An 18,456-nucleotide genomic window follows, 5' to 3' on the forward strand; every position below is an offset into this window, starting at 1 on the left:
GGTACCCACGCCACAGTGCCTCGTTGAATTCTTCGTTGCTTCATTGATTCGTTGCGTAATTGTACCAAATTCAATCAACATTTCTTCATGCAAATTTCTATTACCAATCTACTCCACCTCCTGATTTCGTACAACCTACAATTTTTAATATCACATATGCTAGTCTCCTCCTCGAACACGCTGAACGAATCGATGAAAATCAGCTGGAGCATCGAGAGGCGGCCATTGGCCGTTATGAATGCACCGATGGCCGCCGCCATTTCTAACTTCTAGTTGCTACGGCGCTGGACGAGGAAGGGAAGGAAGGGAGGGCGAAGCTTGTCGGTGGGGAGGGCGGCGTGGCGTGAGGGGGGAAGCTTATATACTACCGCGTCTACTGCGCGGCGTATTATCCAACCGGTGAAAATAGAGTGTAGTTAGTACAATATGTATAACGTGTAAGCGATGTTTCGCGAAGCGTGAGAAAATCGAATAAATAGATAGTCGATTTCGAAGACAAGAGATGCGTCTATCGCTTTGTCGTTGAAAAAAGTAATTTTCTTTTTTCAGTTTATCGTTAATTGTCATTCTCAATTGGATATTTGAAAAAACAAAAAAAAATTAAAATTTTCCAACAATCGTAGTATAATGTGTTACACAATATACGTATACGTGGTGTTAGTCTACCATCCACCGACTGTTAGCTGAAAATTTCGCGCGACTCCCTCCGCATCGACGTTGACGCGAAGCTCGTGGCGGACGGAGCAACGAGGACGTCGTCAGGAGACAACAATTGAACGGAGATACGCGGGATGACAGATCCAGGGGTTAACAGATACGCGACTGGTGGCGCCGCCTGCGTCAACTTGACACTACCGCAGTCGATAAAACAGATTTTTCTCTTTGTCGTTACTTTCCTACACCAGCGCGTGTGCACGCGTGTATGCTTAAACAAAAATCCATGGATGGATGGATGGATAGATGGATGGATACCTGCGTCTCGCACTTTCTGCTTCGTTTCCGTTAGTTAGTTAGTTGGGTAGTCTTCTTTGTATGTAGGTATGTATTTACTGTATGCATATAACGGGCCCTATGATACTATGCCTCTATTTTTAGGATTGCACCCCGAGATTGCGACACACACAGATGTTGAACACATGTCTCTTGTTATCGTAAACACTGGTTAGAAAATAGAAAATTTATTCTTTCTTTGATTTTTCTTTCCCTCTTTCTTTTTCATTTTTAAAACCCTGCATGTCTCTGTATTTCTTTATTTACTTGCCTACCTTTTTCTTTTCTTTTTTTTTCATACTTCTAAATATACTCTTACTCCCAATTTTAACAAAAGCAAATTCTTGTACGCTACTAAATATGGATAAATTTAAAATGACAGTATGCACGTGTTACGTAACTTTTTATCACTCATTTTTTACCTCTGAAATTTTTTATTCATGCAGGAAAGATTCTCTGCGCGACGAGAAGGTACAAACGCGTTTAGAAAATTCTATAACGCGTGACGCGTATCAGTTGTCCGATTGAAATATTAATTTTTTTTTTCCGTGTATTTCCACGTATATGTCTATGCATAAACGCTACCATACACATCATCGGCTTGTATGTGCTTATTTGTGTACATATACTGAAAACAAAGAAGTACAGGAATCCTTACGTGCGAAATTATATATCGTCACATCATCGCGAAACCCTTTGGCGAAAGTTGGTGGCACGTCGAACGTTTTTAGCGGAGGTAGTACGTCTAACCGGGTCGATATACCATTTTCATTGGACCGATGGAAATATATTTAACGAATTCTCATACTCGTCTGTAATATCCAGCTCCGATACGACGTGTCACTGCAATACCAATTATACAGAATGCAGGAATTTTATTCCTGCGAATGATGATTATTATAATATAAGAAAAAAAAAATTTATACGATTGCATCACTTTGCTTGTTAATTTTTTAATACGTATCTTCTTCTCCGACGTTCCTTCTTCTTCGCTCTGTTATTCATTGCGATATCATAAAAGCGTCGTAACGTTTTCACTCGCACATGAATGAATAACGTTCGTTTTATGCCACGTAACCTATATATGTATAGGTATTATTAGACATTTCATTTTACTCATCCGCTATATAAATGTAACGTTGTTTTATTATTATACTCCAATTTGATTTTAACGATACAATCATTTTCTCAATCTAAACTACGAGCAGGCTATCGATTGAATAGTGTAGGTATACTATACGTATGATACTATATAACATAGTTTCTGTAAACATGTCGGGTCTATATATGTACATAAAATATATTCCTGCAAGACGCCGCTTCGATTTCCAGTCAATCAAATTTGCCGCAAATAATTCTATAACATCGGTTATTGAAAAAGAAAAGGGAAGGACGAAAGGAAGGAAGGAAATCAAATGTCGTAGGTACCGCGGTGTAGATGAAACACCATCTTGTATTTCAGAGCCTCACAACTGCAGGACTTATTTTCTCAAAAGCATAAAGAATACATTTTCTTCGTTTACATTTCTTTCAACAAGCTTGTTGTTGTCTGTCGATCTTGCGTACTTACAGAATATACAGTGACCAGAATTTCATCTATTTATTATTTTATTTGTTATATTTCTTCTTATAGAACCGTGGGCAGGTTGAGAAACGTGGCTGCAAGCAAAACGCGTCTATATATATAACAATAAAATTTTTAGGCATTATCTTCGTCTGCAGGTATAATTTATAATGACACGTGCATTAATTGGCAATTAAAATTTCCGAACTTTTCACAATTTTATTCGCAAACGATAAAAGACCTTTTTCACATCTTATATTTTCGCACAAATTATTACATTACATACCTTGTCACGCAGCTATCCGACAACGCTCTCGTTAATAGTTATTATAATTGTTATTAAACGGTGCTAAATTATGCAAAATCGTGATGTGAATGTAGCAATTGGAATAATAAATATGTGTATTTATATACCGCATGACAAGGGAAATCCTCGACCAATTCGCTGGAGTGGTTTTGGCGCGAAAACTGCAAGTTTGTCACGGATGACGTCACCCCTCGGATTACCTGCTTACGCGCACACGTTATAGGTATATAACTACCTAACGATCGTCGACGTTCAAATTTGTCGTCCTGAAAATAACGCAGACCGTATTAAAAATAGGCAAATCTATTTTTCACGACCGTCATCTTTTCACCTACGCAGTTTTCCGTTATTACAGCTGACCTTATAACATTATAACACTTGCCACGCTTACATGTGTACAAACACAAAGTAATGTAGTAGAGGTAAGTATACGCTTGTGTATTTCATCGCATATATCCTCGAGTTTTTTCTCGTCCGACTTTTATCTTATATAAATTAATATCGACGCGCAGGCTTTGTGTTTGTCGTTCGATGAATGAAGAGAACGAAAGAAAGAATTCAAACAGACGCGATGAGATTCTATAGAGGCTAAGAAATTTAAAGAGGGAGACAGAGACGGGAGCAAAAGACGGAATTTATATATTCAAATACCGCCTCGATTTCCTGATTATTTATATGTGCAGTCAGCGAGTCACTATTTCGCATATTAAATTCTCACCATGCAAAGAGGTGTGCAAAACTTACAAAATAATATTATCTACAATCATCATCATCATCATCATAATCATCATCATATCACGGTTGTGAGAATGAATAACAGAAGAAATTGAAACGACGAAATTGTAAGAGGGATAACGAGAGGAAGAAGAATAAAAAAAATTATACCACGACGAGAGAGGAATGCATCACGGATCGCTATGCGGCACAAAGTTCTTCACTCATTGTCAGTCATACGTTATACTTATACACACACGTATAACCTACCTCGACGTTGAAGAGGATTTATAAATAAAACAAAGCAATTTGAATCCTATACAGCAGCAGACGGACAAACTTGAAAGTAAGGAGTAAGTCTTGTGGACGGGCGCTACTTTTATCGCGCCGCAATGTGCCTGATGCAGGCTTTCTCTGTCTCTCTGCAATTTTTTTACCGAAAGAAATGCACCAACATGATCATTATATCCGTTCAATTATTTCCCACCTTTTATCATATTCTTTATTGAGACGATGAGTCGATTTGTCAACAAGTATATATAATGCAATCAATAGTTACACCATTTTCGAAATTGCAATCACATAGGATATGACGATTAAACTTCTTAAATCGTCTAATCCAAAGCACAAGTATATATATATATATATATAATTTAAAAACATACATAGATTCCCTACGCAAACAATCTTTTCGTTTTACTACTCGTTTAATACCAATTAAAATCAAGATCCAGACTTGAAGAGCGTCGCTGCGCGAACGAATGCGAAAGAAGTTAAAAAACTAGGTAAATCAAAGACCGATAAAAACAATAACGAAGAATGAGAAATGAGTAACTTTTCGTGACGGGCGAAAGGATAAAACGTGAGGAGAGATTTAAACCTAACGCGAGAGGAATGTGACGTATTCGCCCAATAATACACCGGCAAAGGCTTGCTGGCAAAGCCTGTTATACGACCCCCCCCCCCCCCCCCCCCCCTCAACCCCCTTCACCCGCCCCCGTTTCTCCCATTTACCATCGTGCATCTTAATCGTCCCTCCGTCGTCAATGTTCAACCCCCTTTTATTGCACAATCATCACACACGAGCACCTGCTTACGGGATTGAGGTAGAGCAGCCGCTCAAACAGAATCCGTACGGTATAAACGCGTGTATCCTGGTCGAGGTTATAGAGGCGAGGTATATCATATACGCACATATACTCCCTCTGTGGGTTCAAACGTGGGCTGGGATGTCTGTATACGCGCGTTATTTTCTTGGCGCGTATTGCCCCGGGGGGAACAACTGGTTTCGTTCTATTATTAGCAGTGCTTCTATCGCCATTTTTTACTCGTTATTCACTCGATGGAGAATTATCGTTTTCTTCGAGAAGTATGATGTGTACCTAACTACTACCTAGCGAGGGGACCGATCCTTCTTCTCGCTCTTCTCAACTCCTATCTCTCGCTTAATTCGGAGAAGGAATTATCTACAAATGAACATTTTGTCACGGCTGCTGTGTTGCTTTTAGTTTGCCGTGTGTTCGGATTCTTCCCGCATCATCATGTGTCTCATAATTACACTATTTGCTATATTTTTATAATTGTTCACTACACATCAGTATCTATAACCGCAGAGGATAATCGAATTGCTGAGATATCGATATTTCAAACATGCGAAAATAAGATAACGAAAGATGAATTGTTCGAAATCTCGATTTTTGAGAGTCTCGCTGATTGGAATGACTGATAATCAGTAGCTTTAGATTTCGTTGTTTTATTTACGCATCTTTGAAATTTCGATATATCGGAAATATTCTTCGATATTTTTCAACTATAATTCTTTGTTCTTTGACTCATCTCGTCGGGCCTCCTTCCCATACTTTCTACCCTCCGCACACCTCTGAGTGAGAGAAAGAAAAAGTGGCGGAGAAAATCTCTAATTAAAATCGCCCCTCTTTATACCTAATTTCAACATTTTCTCATATCACGACCCACAGCACCTTAATTAATTCGACACACGCGAACGATATGATGAATATTTTTGCGATCCACTAATTTTCCCACAACTTTGTGCTCATCTTGATTTGCAGAAAATTGCCAACATTTTTATTCTGCAGATCGTATTGACAATTTTCATTCACGATTCTGGATGAATAAACAACTGCCCCGTGATCTATAGCACAAATATGTTTATAATATTCGCGTTTATGTGTATTAAGTTTAATGGGCATTTGCACGAGCAAATAAGTTTGGCAAATAATACACGTTGCTTAGACTGGTAAAAACACTGACCAAGTGACGTTAATTGTTTTAGACACTCGACGATAATCTGTGTATATCTTATCTATGTGATAATCTTTTCTTCCGCCATGTTCGTGAAACTAACGCCAATGACAAGGACGATGACGAAGAAATTTTTCGAAACCTGAGATTGGTTGCGGTGCGTTTCCAGGTCGGGTTTTAGTTAGTTACACACCGACAGTCTTGATATACTTCCGGGCAAGCCGAGTATATATTGAGGTGAAAATCACTTGAAATAGAATTCTTTGAAACGTGGAATCTGCAACGAGTTATAAGATCCTAGAACTCAAACGAATCACTCGTCGTCTTATTTCGTTGTACGAGATGTGCATAAACACTTCGCAATAATCTTTTTGTTAGTTCTAATTTTATTATTACATTTCTCTCCGAGAATACGATAATCGTTCTTGTTACAAACGTTGTTCATCCTAATGCGAAATCCACACGTACCGTCGCCCCTTGAATCACGTGTCACCGAGCCTTCCCCTCCATCCAGTCGCGTGTCTTTTCGAAATTATAATATTTCCACGCCAAACGAGAAAGAAGAGGACGCGGGGGGGGGGGGGGGAGCACGCTCTTTGTTACAATGGTCTTAAAATAGGAAGGAATTTTTGCTCTCTATCGCGTTATTGTATACACATGAGTAATTTAATTTTTTACAACCCCTTCGTTATCCTTCAAATTTCTCAGTTTACGGACGTATAAATCACCCTCCTGTGTAGAAAAAAAAAAAATTCCTGCCGCGGAATTTTTTTCTTCGTGTATTTTCTGTTGTTGGTTTTTTCTATGTTTTTTTTTTTTCTCTCTCTCTCTCTCTCTCTCTCTCTCTCTCTCTCTCTCTCTCTCTCTCTCTCTCTCTCTCTCCAACTACAGAGATGAAGATGAAAATGAATAAGTTTAAAATGAAAATAAAAAATGATTCCGTTTTTCGCCACCCGCGCAACGTACATATTGATTTTAAAATACGCGTTGCGCCTACAGCTTTCATAGCCTTGACCACCAGGCCTGATTTTGTAACATCGAATCAAATTATATCGCCGATTGACCGCATTTTTTTCTTCTCACCTCTCGTCGAAACCGTATGCGTCATGGAATTGATCATCGTTCGGTGCTCCAGATTCCAAAAAATGTTTATTTTTTCTGTTTTTCTTACTTTTATTTTTAACCAACACGCATCTCCAAATTCATACTCTAGTCTTTTAAATGCAACTCATTGATTTTATTTTAACGAATACAATTTTATTCCCTGTAACTTTTCGCTCGGTATCCGTGTAACACGTATTAGATGCTTAAAATTTGTTTCTCGTTACGCAACTTGTTAAAAATTTGAGCTTTGCGTAACTGTATGTAACGCACGTGTCACGTTAGTATGTATATGTATACGTTTATGTACATCGTACACGTATATATATATACATATGTTTGTCGTGACTGACCGTTCAAGTCGACTGACGATACGTCATAGGTCCTCATATACGTATATAACGTACAGGGCACAGCTGGGTGCTTACTTATTGCTGCGGATGTTATAGGTGCGTGTGTGTGTGTGTGTGTGTGTGCATACCGCGTTACACCGACAACGACTTCGTGTCACGTCAAGCATTATAATGCACGGTTTGAGAAGAGCGTCGAAATGACATAATGCTGCGTATAAAATTGTACAAAGAAGTTCTCATCTGATATCTTTTAATTCGTTCATGGAGAGAAAGGATTATTTGAGTAAAGTGATATTCGTTTTGTTAAACCAGATGCGGCGTACGCAATATACTTACTTAATTCAACGAAATACTTTTATTGGTCTAAGAAAATTTAGTTGAATCAACTGAACATTTTTTTGGATCCATCGATCTTGAATTGAGAGTTATAAATATTTACTTCGCTGCATGTGACCATATGTTTAATCGATTCAATGACTTTTTTTTCTCGGTGTTGGAAATGGTTTTCTCTGCCAGGTCGGGAACCGTTTTTATCGTCTTTCGAGCGTTTCACGTTATCAAGAAACAGAAGAGACTCGGAAGATTGAAGAAGAGAAGAAGATAGTAAATATCGTATAAATAAAAATGTGTAATTGAAACGCGTTTTAACGGATGCGAGATAATGGCTCAGTGGTCAGTCGACCCCGTTCTCTTCCTGCACACTTGCCTTATTCAAGGTCCACAAGCTACCGTGTCGTTGTCGTCGGTGCAGTGGTAGCTCTTAAATTCCTCGCAAAGGGGCGGGGGGTAAAAACGCGATGAATTCTCCATAGACGATAAAGACCTCGCGTTCGGCGAACTTGCGCGTAAACAGGATAACCGCGTGTAGTAAATATAATTATACGACATTTAAACGACATATCGTTATATATGTAACATGCTGAAAGTAGTAACGTTACTGCGTGACGATTTACTGTGTTCGGAGAAAACTGTTATTTCGCGTATTTTGAATTGTCGGAAATTGAGGAAACTGTAATAAAATCAGACACATTCATATATGGAAATATACAAGTTTCTTTAAAGGCTTTGGAAACTTGAAAATCGTGAATTTCTTTCCAATGTTTTGTTATGCTAACGTTAACAACTTTAACCTATCTCGTCATTATATTATACATATATGCATGCAACGTGCGTACTACGCGAATTCATTATCGAGCCCGCAACTGTAATAATAGTAAATATATAACGGTGGTACGGAAATCTCCTTCTTTCCGACAAATTTAGCCTAGCCAATTAATCGCTTGTCTTACTTTGCGGTTCTCTTAATGCCTGTGTGCATTGCAGGCACATCACTGAGACCTGGATGCAGGCCAGACGACGATTTGCGCGCATGCATGGCAATAATTGGGTAGTAAGTTAAACTAGATTTTCAATTTATTGCTAGTGTTAACGAACCCCTTTAAAATTTTCGCCGTTGTAATCGTCGTTCGAAAGATTGCAGGGGGGGGGGAGGGGGGGGGGGGGGGATTTTACAAGGCTGATGGTAGCAACGTTAACGCGAAGAAACATCGGGTAGTAAAAATATATTGCTGTGTAATTTTGGAATGATTTTCAAGAAATTGTCTTATCAAAATGTCAATGTTTTCTTTTTATTATGGGATTTGCTAGACGAATTTCAGGGGCGGTGTTAAAATTCCGAATTTAATGCGTTCCGAAAGCGCCAAATTCCGAATATTTTTACCGGTGAAATTTTGAGTAAAGCTATCAAACTTTGACGAAACATGAAAGTGTTACGGTACAGAGGGACGGTAGTCCTTGTACCCACCCGAGATGTTGATCCGAGTGCCCTTTTTGGTCCGATCTCGTCACTGTCCTCGTTCAGGGAATGGAAGTGGGAAGAATAATAATTAGAGGAGGGTTATCTTTGATAAGGAATGAACTTTTATTGAGATTTGGAAATGGGGTGAAATAAGCGGCGAAGTCGTTGGGGAGTAGGTGAAGTCACTTTTTGGGGAACAGGAGTTGGAGCTAGATGTTGAAGGTTAAAGCGTTGGGATCCGAGTGCATCTTCGGCGTGAGAAAAGGAGCGAGGATCCAGGGTAGAGGGGAATAGAAATAGCAAGGTAAGGACGATAACGAGTGGCGTAAGGCAAGATGGAAATAGGAGGACAAGATATGGAGTGTAGCATTACGATGGGAATGGCAGGTAGAGGCGAGAGGTGTCGAGGAAGGTGGAGGAGACGTGTGGCGGGACGCCGGACGTAACAAAAGTTTTTAATGGTCCAGAAACCGACGCTCAAAGTTTCGAAAGGGCGAAAATAAGAAAATTTTCAAATCTGAAACATCAAATTTCTGAATGATCGAAGATTTTCAGTTCTGTGAATTTCTACCTTAGCGAAATTTCACCACTTTGATTTTTCTTTGTTTAAGATTTTCGGTATTTTTACGTTTGGAATCCTGGTCATTCGGTTTTTCTGATTTTTTACACCCACTCGTTGAGTAAGTGACGCTTTGTGAGTATATTCTGGTTTCCGAAATTCTGCTCTATCGAAAGTTTATTTTTCAAAATTTTGCTTCCTTGAAACTTTACTTTTCGGAACTTTGCTCCATCTTAACTTGAATTTTCCGATCCCTACATTTCAGTACAACGGGCCGTCGGCTTTCTGACCCTTCGAAACTTCCCTGTTTCCTAAGAATTTGATTTCTTTACTTCAAGTTTCGCCACCAAATAATTCGGCATTAGACGCTTTCGAAACTTTCCAAATTTAGAACTTCAACCCCAGCCCGAATTTCAGGCAATCCTAATGGTCCGAAATAGGTATAACCTTACCAACTTCAATCTCATGCAAAAAAAAAAAAAAAAAAACTTGGCTACATGGATAGTTACTAATACAGGATGTCGCAGCGTGTAAAAGTTGTTGTTCAAACTTCCTGAAACGCGTCTTCGGCGTCAATTACACATTCCATTACATACGCGAAAAAATCGAGGTCCATTTAATACTTCGTACAGTTGAGTAGACATAAACACGCTGACCAATTAAAACCTCCAGAGTCTAATGACGACAATGGAATTCTTCGAGCACCACTCAACGTCGTCATCTTCCCGATGAATTACGCTGCACGATGTGCTCTGTAGATGCTGGCTCTTCATAACTTGCAAGATATCATATTCATTAGACATTTTACTCGCGTCTCAATTCCTATTCATTATACATTATACATGCTCCATGCATAATTTCATATTACGCCCTCGGGCGTATCCGCCGAATCCCGATGCATTTATCAACGCGTCATTTCCTCGTTATATATGTAAGTACTCTTCGTGCAATCGAGTATGTCTATTGCTTAGGGAAAAACTGACACACGCGTTTAAATTGATCAGGTATAATGTGCCGAGACAACAATCAGGCGGGTTTCAACAATTCAAAGTGTATTATATATTTTACAGTCAGTATGTAATACACATATTATTATATGTTTAGATTTTTCTCACGGTTGGCACGTCGAAACTTTTTGGCAAAAGCCGCGAGTTTCAAATTTTTTCTGCCGTCGCGGTCGTTTGCAGAGGGTGTATACGCGTGTACACGTGCATATCGTACATTTGTCGAGCGTCTCTGTTTCGAAGAATTTCAAAAAAGTAACACGCAATGCGTGATTCTAATTTCTGCCTTGCGGAATCCGCGAAGTGAGTTGTTAGCTATATGTATACAACAGTCGCGTGCAATTATATACACACACACACACACACACACACTTGCGTACGTACGTAATGCGGTCATCCGAGTTTTCCGCAAATTTCCTACGCGGACTTTGCGTCAATCTTTGTTTCTTTGTCTCCTCTCCGGATCGTACCGCACAATTATTGTTATTGCCAAGTGTGATTATGCCTATATGTGCGATTCTTCGAAAGATTCAACACGTGTGTACATACATAATATATGTATATATACGCAGCACGATGCGATATGGAAATGATGACGTAGGTGTCTCGTGACGTAGGATATATATCGGTAGTTGCCGAATATTTTTTCCTTCCTTGCCAATTTCGTTGCGCGACGCGCTGATTTCCTGATCCCCCATGTATTTATTATAAATCTACAGTGCAACATTGCGAGAGCATTCGCTATTATTATTATTATTAACTTATTGTTATATTAACTATAATCTGTGCAGTTGAATTATTAATTACACTCGGAGAGAAAGAGAGAGAGAGAGGATCAGGAGTTTAACTCACACGTTTTCGAAAATTTTATTTGTAATACTACGTTAGCTTTTTCTGCCCATTATACTTGAGAATCTTGTTTCTTTCTAGATGTTGCATGTAACCACGGTTTATGTAAAGCGTCGAGGAAAAGTATTTCTCACACTTCGCATATCTCGCCTGATCCACGGTCTTGTATTACTAATTTTCTAATTGTTATTATATTCGTCCGCGATTCTAAAATGAAATGATTTTTACTCCAATAGTCTTCAGAAAATTTTTCACCATTATTCACATGATGAAAAAACAATACTCTGTTTATACATTTTCCATTTTTGCTACACGTGATTCTCGACTGGTTTTTTTGTTTTTCTCGACAAACTTTTTAACAATACTTATTATAAAATTGGATAGAATAAAAAAAAAAACAACAAATTTACGTACGTTTGGTAAAGAAAACAAATATTTTACCGACAAAGAAAGAATTTTTCTTCGCATCTACATGCCCCATATTACTATTACTATTATTGTTGTTGTTATTATTATACGTATAGAGTGATGCGAATGCCGCGTTGTGTGTTTTGGAATTTTTCGAATCGCATGGTTTGTGGCTATTTTTATCTATGTACAATCATCGTACATGTACGCGGGGTATAGCAAACGTACGTTTAACACGAGTTGGTCTATTCCTCCCCACTCGGTTTGGAAACGCCTCTCTTTCTCTCTGTTTCTCTCTCCTAAGCCAACCTCTTCCCTCATCGTCAGTCGCTATATCATCAGATCGGTGAACAGACGGCCGCGTACAGGTCGCCCCCAGAACTGACCTAAAAATGTGAACAGTTATTCAACCCGGCGACGACAGTTTCTTACTTTTCTTTAACGATATTATTGCCTTTAAATCTTTATGTATGTATGCATGTATGTATATACTTTGATCGGGATACTGACCGTTCGCGGTGTTTGTGCGGAAAAATACGTTCATTCGTATCTATGCAAATTTCGATCTTTGTTTAACCGCAAACTTATACGTCGTTTACACAACATTTGTGCAATGCGAAGGAAAATACATTTTTAACGTATCCTCGTTTGTGTTTTGCTTGATGAAATAATTCACGCTATTGTCTGTATAGTTCGTATATGAAGATTGTGAAAAAAGAAACGAAGAGTTGAGAGGGTAAAAAGAAAGGAAGAAAGCCGATAAGATTCTGTGTCTCTGTGTTGTGTGTGTGCGCGTTATCGCGAGTAATATTGAAACGTGAAATGTAAAGTATAACATTTCTCTTCTTCGCAACTCCATAACGTCAATTTTAATTATCATTATTGTAATTTTCCGTTTTTATATATATCCCTCTTATTTAAATACCGTGATTATTACTGAATCAGTGTTTCAGTTATTCAGTGCCTGACTACAGTGTATTTCTGACCATCTAACGCGCTGCAGTAGCAGAAAGAGGGACTTGCGTTACTGGTGAATTATTTATTGATCCTCACGTCGCGCTATAGCGTTGAATAAAATTAATATATTGTTTGGATATCGTATCGAGAGTGGTGTCGCATGTGTTATTAAACCCCGTCTCGTCGTCCTCGTGTCCAATAATAGCGTCGTCGCAAGTGCACAGACCAAGTGTGTGGATTTCGAATAGCATATATCAATATGCGGAATGAAACGATAAATTTTAAATATCAAAGTGGGGCTCTTTGTTTTTTAACGCGGAGACTATGCTAAATGATAATATATATATCCTAAACTGATAGAAATCGACAGTCTCGGGTATCGAAGGAGGAAAAATTATCACATCTAATGCATTTGATTATAATATTTTTTTGTCTTCTTTCTTTATACGCGATTTAATCCAGTGGCGCCGCGGCTCGTTTTTATTGCTGATATGTTTTACGGTAAATAAATATTTGAGCGTATTTTTAAAGCTAGTAATTCTCTCATATAAAACACCTCGAAAGTTGCGGGAAAGCAAAAAGAAGAAGACGGAAATTTTTTATTTGTACTAACTGATATCGCTCATATCCTGCGTGCAGACCGCTAAAAATAGAGCCGTCTCGCTGGCAAAATATTTACCGTGAACAAACATTATTCGTCAAATGTTCGCGGGCAAGTAAATTGAACTGTGATGTAGCATGGGGATGGACAAAAAAAACATAAAATAAAATCTCGTACAGCCGTGTCGCTCACGTGTTGCAGTATAAATGTTGTATAAATCACAGATTGACGAGACGGAGAAAAATTATTGAAAAACTATTACGGTGTATAGTCAAATTTCAACAACCAATCCTTATATATACTTTTCTTGCTTTCTAAATTCCTATAACAATGTACGTCAGCTTCGAAATATTGTGTTTACACATGTTTAATCCGTCGAGGTTTCTGTGATATCACTCGAGATCTTACAGGCTTACGATGATTAAATCCAGACTGAGATTGCGGGAGATTTAAGGATCGATTTGCACGTTTTTTTTAACTCGTGACTGAATTTCACCGCCTGTGTGTATGCATATTTGTTACACGCGTGACCAAACCAGTTATAACGAAGGGGGAAGAGGAATATTGGCAAAATATCGTACAACCTTCCTTAAAACGTTGAACGATCCAGTACACTGAATGATATACGTATAAAAAGTTTTTGAAAAAACAAACAAACAAACAATTGAATAAATGGCGCCTGCGAACACGTTGAATTGGTCAGAACCGCGCCAAGAATGGCGTTATCCAAAATTCTGTCTGACGGGTCAAAGGCGCGATAAACCAGCGTCGAAAAGCACTTTGGAACTCAACGAAAAGGAGACTGACAGTGCTTACAAGAAGATTTGTAAATTTTTACGAAACCTCGGTTCTAAAAAACGTAAGTTTTTATTTCACGCTCTATATATAACGCGCTATAACGTGTAGGATTTTTTACTCGAAGAATAAATTATTATCATAGTTCGTCGAGTTGTTTAACAGAATATAAAATAAGAAAGAAATTACGGCGAAGCTTTGACTCTCTTTCACTTGCATGTGAGGGAAAGAAACAAAATGAAAATTTGTTGTCTGCTTTTGAAATATTTCAGTATACCTAGTAGACGTACACAATTAATACGTCAAACCACGTGCTCGTATCGCGTGCTCGATATATTTGTCTGGTGGATTCGAATTTTTATTTTGACGGATAGATTTCAAGCCGATTGTTTTGTTTTATTGTAGATAAATAAATATAGGTGTGTATGAAACAGACAACTTCCACAGAGATGACAAGATATCGGTACTCCAATTTCATTAATTGCTGCTTAATATTCTCGTCGTACGTAAATGAATGAAACTCGACAAATTATAAATGCTATGGATAATTTTTGACAAAGTTGATTAATTTTTTTTTCCATTAAATCCAAATTTTGCATAATTATTGTGAAGAATAACTGTCAAGACTGCACTGAGAGTCAAGTTAGAAATAAAAAAAAGCTTCCAGCACAAAGTGATCTATTTAAAAATAGTAGTCGACCAATTTCCACGTTTACCCGAGTCGAAAATTATTGCTTTCACAAAAGTCAAGTCGAGTTACTTCGGTTGTCATTTACTCCCCCCTTTTTTTATGTTCTAAGCTTGTTTGTCTTAACGTTAGTTGAATATTTGTGAAACGTAGCTGTTGGAGTAGATGTACATAATGTTCGAACTATATACTTATAAATATACGCGTTGGCAACTGAGACGTTTGCTTAACTTGAGCACCTCGTACGAACTGAATATTCATTTGATTTTATGCATTAATTTATCGAACCGCGCCGTTCCTACGCAATAAGTACCCGCGAGTATTGTAACAACGTTACGTATATATACTACATACCTAGATGCGAATCGTGATAGGTTTTTGCTATTAGAAGCAGTGCGAAACCGCATAACTCTCAGCAGGTGTTCACTCAGATTACGTACATATAGGAGAAAATAGCTCATGTACATATATGTGTGTGTGCTATATATATATACATACATATATAAGAATAAGTTGGGTCAGCGGTTACGCGTGACAAATATGGCGGCCTCATTTATCCAGAATAATTAACCATTTCAATATCATATGCTATGCTATTTACGTGTTCATACGTGTGTGATGTTTGCAGGCAAAAGTTTATACATTTTTTCAAAAACTCGTGTAATACAGGTAATAAAAGACGATTCTTTATACTTCTCTCTCTCTCTCTCTCTCTCTCTCTCTCTTCACCCCTCAAGGTTGGAATGCGCCACGCCAATTTGGCAGTGGCCACATTTTCTTGACCTCTTTTCTCTTTGTAAATTCAAATTTAGGTCAGAACGTAATTGTAATTGAGAACAGTCCTCGTGTATACGCCCACAATATATGAGTGCAAAAAAAAAACCTGATCCTTTTAGAAAGGTCTCTGTATGGGTTTCAACCGACTGACAGTGATTTCGAGTATCATTTTCATTATAATGAAGGATATAATCGAAGTCCTTGGAAATATCATGCGAATATCAATTGATAATACATAAATATGTGTATACGTATATATTGTATATATTGACATTCAATAAAATCGTACTAAAACTCGAGGCAGAATATACTGCAGTAACTTGGCTTTATTAATTAGCGTAATAATGATTTTATTACTTTGTTCCAAGAATTGACACATCTCGTTTTCATTATAATTAAAGTAATGTAATGACAAAAAATTCGATCGTGATTTCGCATCTTTGGCAGAAAAAGTTATTGTTCGTTTGTTTTTCCTCTTTATCGTGCGGTTTTATTTTTTCTTTCTTTTTTGCGAGCTGCATCCACCAGGATACTGCCATTCAACTGTCAAAGTGACAGGATGAAGCGAAAACGGATTTAGGCCAGTAAAAAATCGTTGAAACATAATCATAAATAAATATATAAAACAGAAATAAAGTACACGGCGGGAAACTTTTCATTATACATTCTTGCTAATTCGTTTCAAGTATGAACATCGAATGAAAGCAGCAACAGTTTCCAACACGAAGCAGAGCAGTAGAGATTTAACGGCGGACAGTATTGGTATGACATTTTGTGCGACAATTTTTTTTCTTTTTTGAAAATTCTAATCCCTGCGAAGGCAGAAATTGATCGCGTCGCTTGAGAGAGAAGTTGTTAAAAATAGAACCAAACGAAAAAACTCACCAATCACCTGATGCAGTATTGCATGTAATTGCAAAATTTATATCACTGCCACGGGTTTTTTTCTCAATACATTAGATGGCCGAGTTATCATTTTTCTCATTATTTTTGCTAAAGTATGTTACAATTAGTACTTCGCAAAGAACCAAAAGTCCGCTTGAACAGCATTTGGTCTCTTATCATCGTTACATCCTGCGTCAATTTGCCACGAAGGTTCAACGACCCCGAACTTTCTGCCTAGTCGTTTGATTACTTTTTGAATTATTTTAACGAGAAATGATTCTTGCTGTATCAGAATAGCTTTGACGGGTGACAGATGAAGTTATTTATCCCGATCTAGTGTGTGAAAAGTCTCGAGACAAAGTCAATTCACTTCGACAGAGCCATAACGCGGGCTTCTTACATCTTTATTATCGACACCCCTCAGCACCGTGTTTCAGTTGAACAAGACCCGAGAAATCGACGATTGTCCTCGGTAATATTAGAAAATTATTACGCCTTTAGTTTAGCGGCTGGTTGACGCATCTCTATACTTGCCACGATAATATATTTCCTGTCAATATTGGCCGAAGAAGAAGTTATTTACTTTGAGTGTTTCGTGTTACAATATCCAATCCTCGAGTTGAGTTAATTCTGAGCCTTGACATGTTAGCTTGCACACATAAGTCATGAGAACTCTTGTGCAAATTTTACTTTGATCTGGTATGACAATGAGATGACTGCAGTGTGTAACTCGAGCATAAAAGAAACGCGATAACGTGCTTTTTTGTTGCTAAAAAGTTTTTACTGACGCAAAGTGCTTGCAGTAGATGCTTGAAAATATACGATTTTAAATCGTTACTGTTCGCTACGGTTAAACGTTCCAACGCAGATTCTGTGAGATATTTTCAACGAATCGGTATACATTTCTCTTAATAACAAGAGAATCAATCAGTTTTCTATACATTTGTTTATTAGGTGAAATGTCTATAATTATGCATCAACTTCATAGGTCTTTGAACCCTGAAACTTGAGCAATAATAATGGTTCTCTACTTCCCAGAAATAAAAGCCAAATATTACGCAAACTCTATATCGACGGTAGAATCAACGAACGTGCACATTTGTGCTATTCCTCTCCGAAACTGCAGCTGTGCCGTACAATTTATATATATATATGTGTGGATATATGTGCAGCATGATGACGCCAAAATAGCCCTAACAGCCTTCAATTCTACTACCGGAAGGCTTAGAATATAATTAGAAATAATCGCTTAGCAGCTACCTACCTATACTTGTATGCACGTACGCTTCAAATTTCCTGTTGCTGATAATAACTATCCCGTATTTTTCTCTCTGCATTCCTAATTTAACTTTTGACACTTGCAAGCATCATTTGCAAGCCCATTTACACGGATGACGAAAAATATATGGTCCTTTACATTCCCATTCCCATTCCCATTCCCATTCCCATTCCCATTATACCTTTCTCTGAATTGCCATCAGGTGTGTTATGATAGTATTCACTAATTTCTCTCGTTTAACGATGAACGTATTTTTCTTAAAATAACTTTTCTTATATACAACTACTTACGACTTGTTGAGAATCTATTTTCGCTTCAGCGGAGGTACATAGTTTCTTTTCTTTGTAAAAAAACAAAAAAAAAAAAACAAAAAATCTCGTATATCGTATAATATCATGTAAGAATCTTGAGCGCTATTATACCCTAATCCAATATGCTGTTTTTAATATAATTCCTTCAGCCCAGACTCCTGAGAATCGCGAAATTCTGTAGGATATTGTTATTACTAAAAAAAACAGTTGTGGGATAATTTTTTACAACAAATTCACATGAATTCACATACCCC

The 18,456-nt window shown here is 37.8% G+C and overlaps 1 protein-coding gene across 5 annotated transcripts in view; it reads left to right on the forward strand.

Moving 5' to 3' along the window:
* The window catches only part of LOC124413290 (glycogen synthase kinase-3 beta), a 30,995-nt gene that overhangs the window by 4,499 nt on the left and 8,040 nt on the right, over positions 1-18,456 (forward strand). For 2 of the 5 annotated variants that reach the window (XM_046893785.1, XM_046893788.1), the window contains exon 1: positions 13,749-14,326. The exons of 2 other annotated variants lie outside the window; for them this stretch is intronic. In XM_046893785.1, coding sequence (XP_046749741.1) covers positions 14,140-14,326 — 187 coding nt within the window. In that variant the 5' untranslated portion in view covers positions 13,749-14,139. Of the gene's footprint in view, positions 1-13,748; positions 14,327-18,456 lie in introns of those variants that run through there. One more of the 5 variants, XM_046893784.1, reaches the window with a different exon arrangement.

This window comes from Diprion similis, chromosome 12 (genome assembly GCF_021155765.1).
Source record: "Diprion similis isolate iyDipSimi1 chromosome 12, iyDipSimi1.1, whole genome shotgun sequence".
In the NCBI taxonomy this organism is placed as follows: domain Eukaryota; kingdom Metazoa; phylum Arthropoda; class Insecta; order Hymenoptera; family Diprionidae; genus Diprion; species Diprion similis.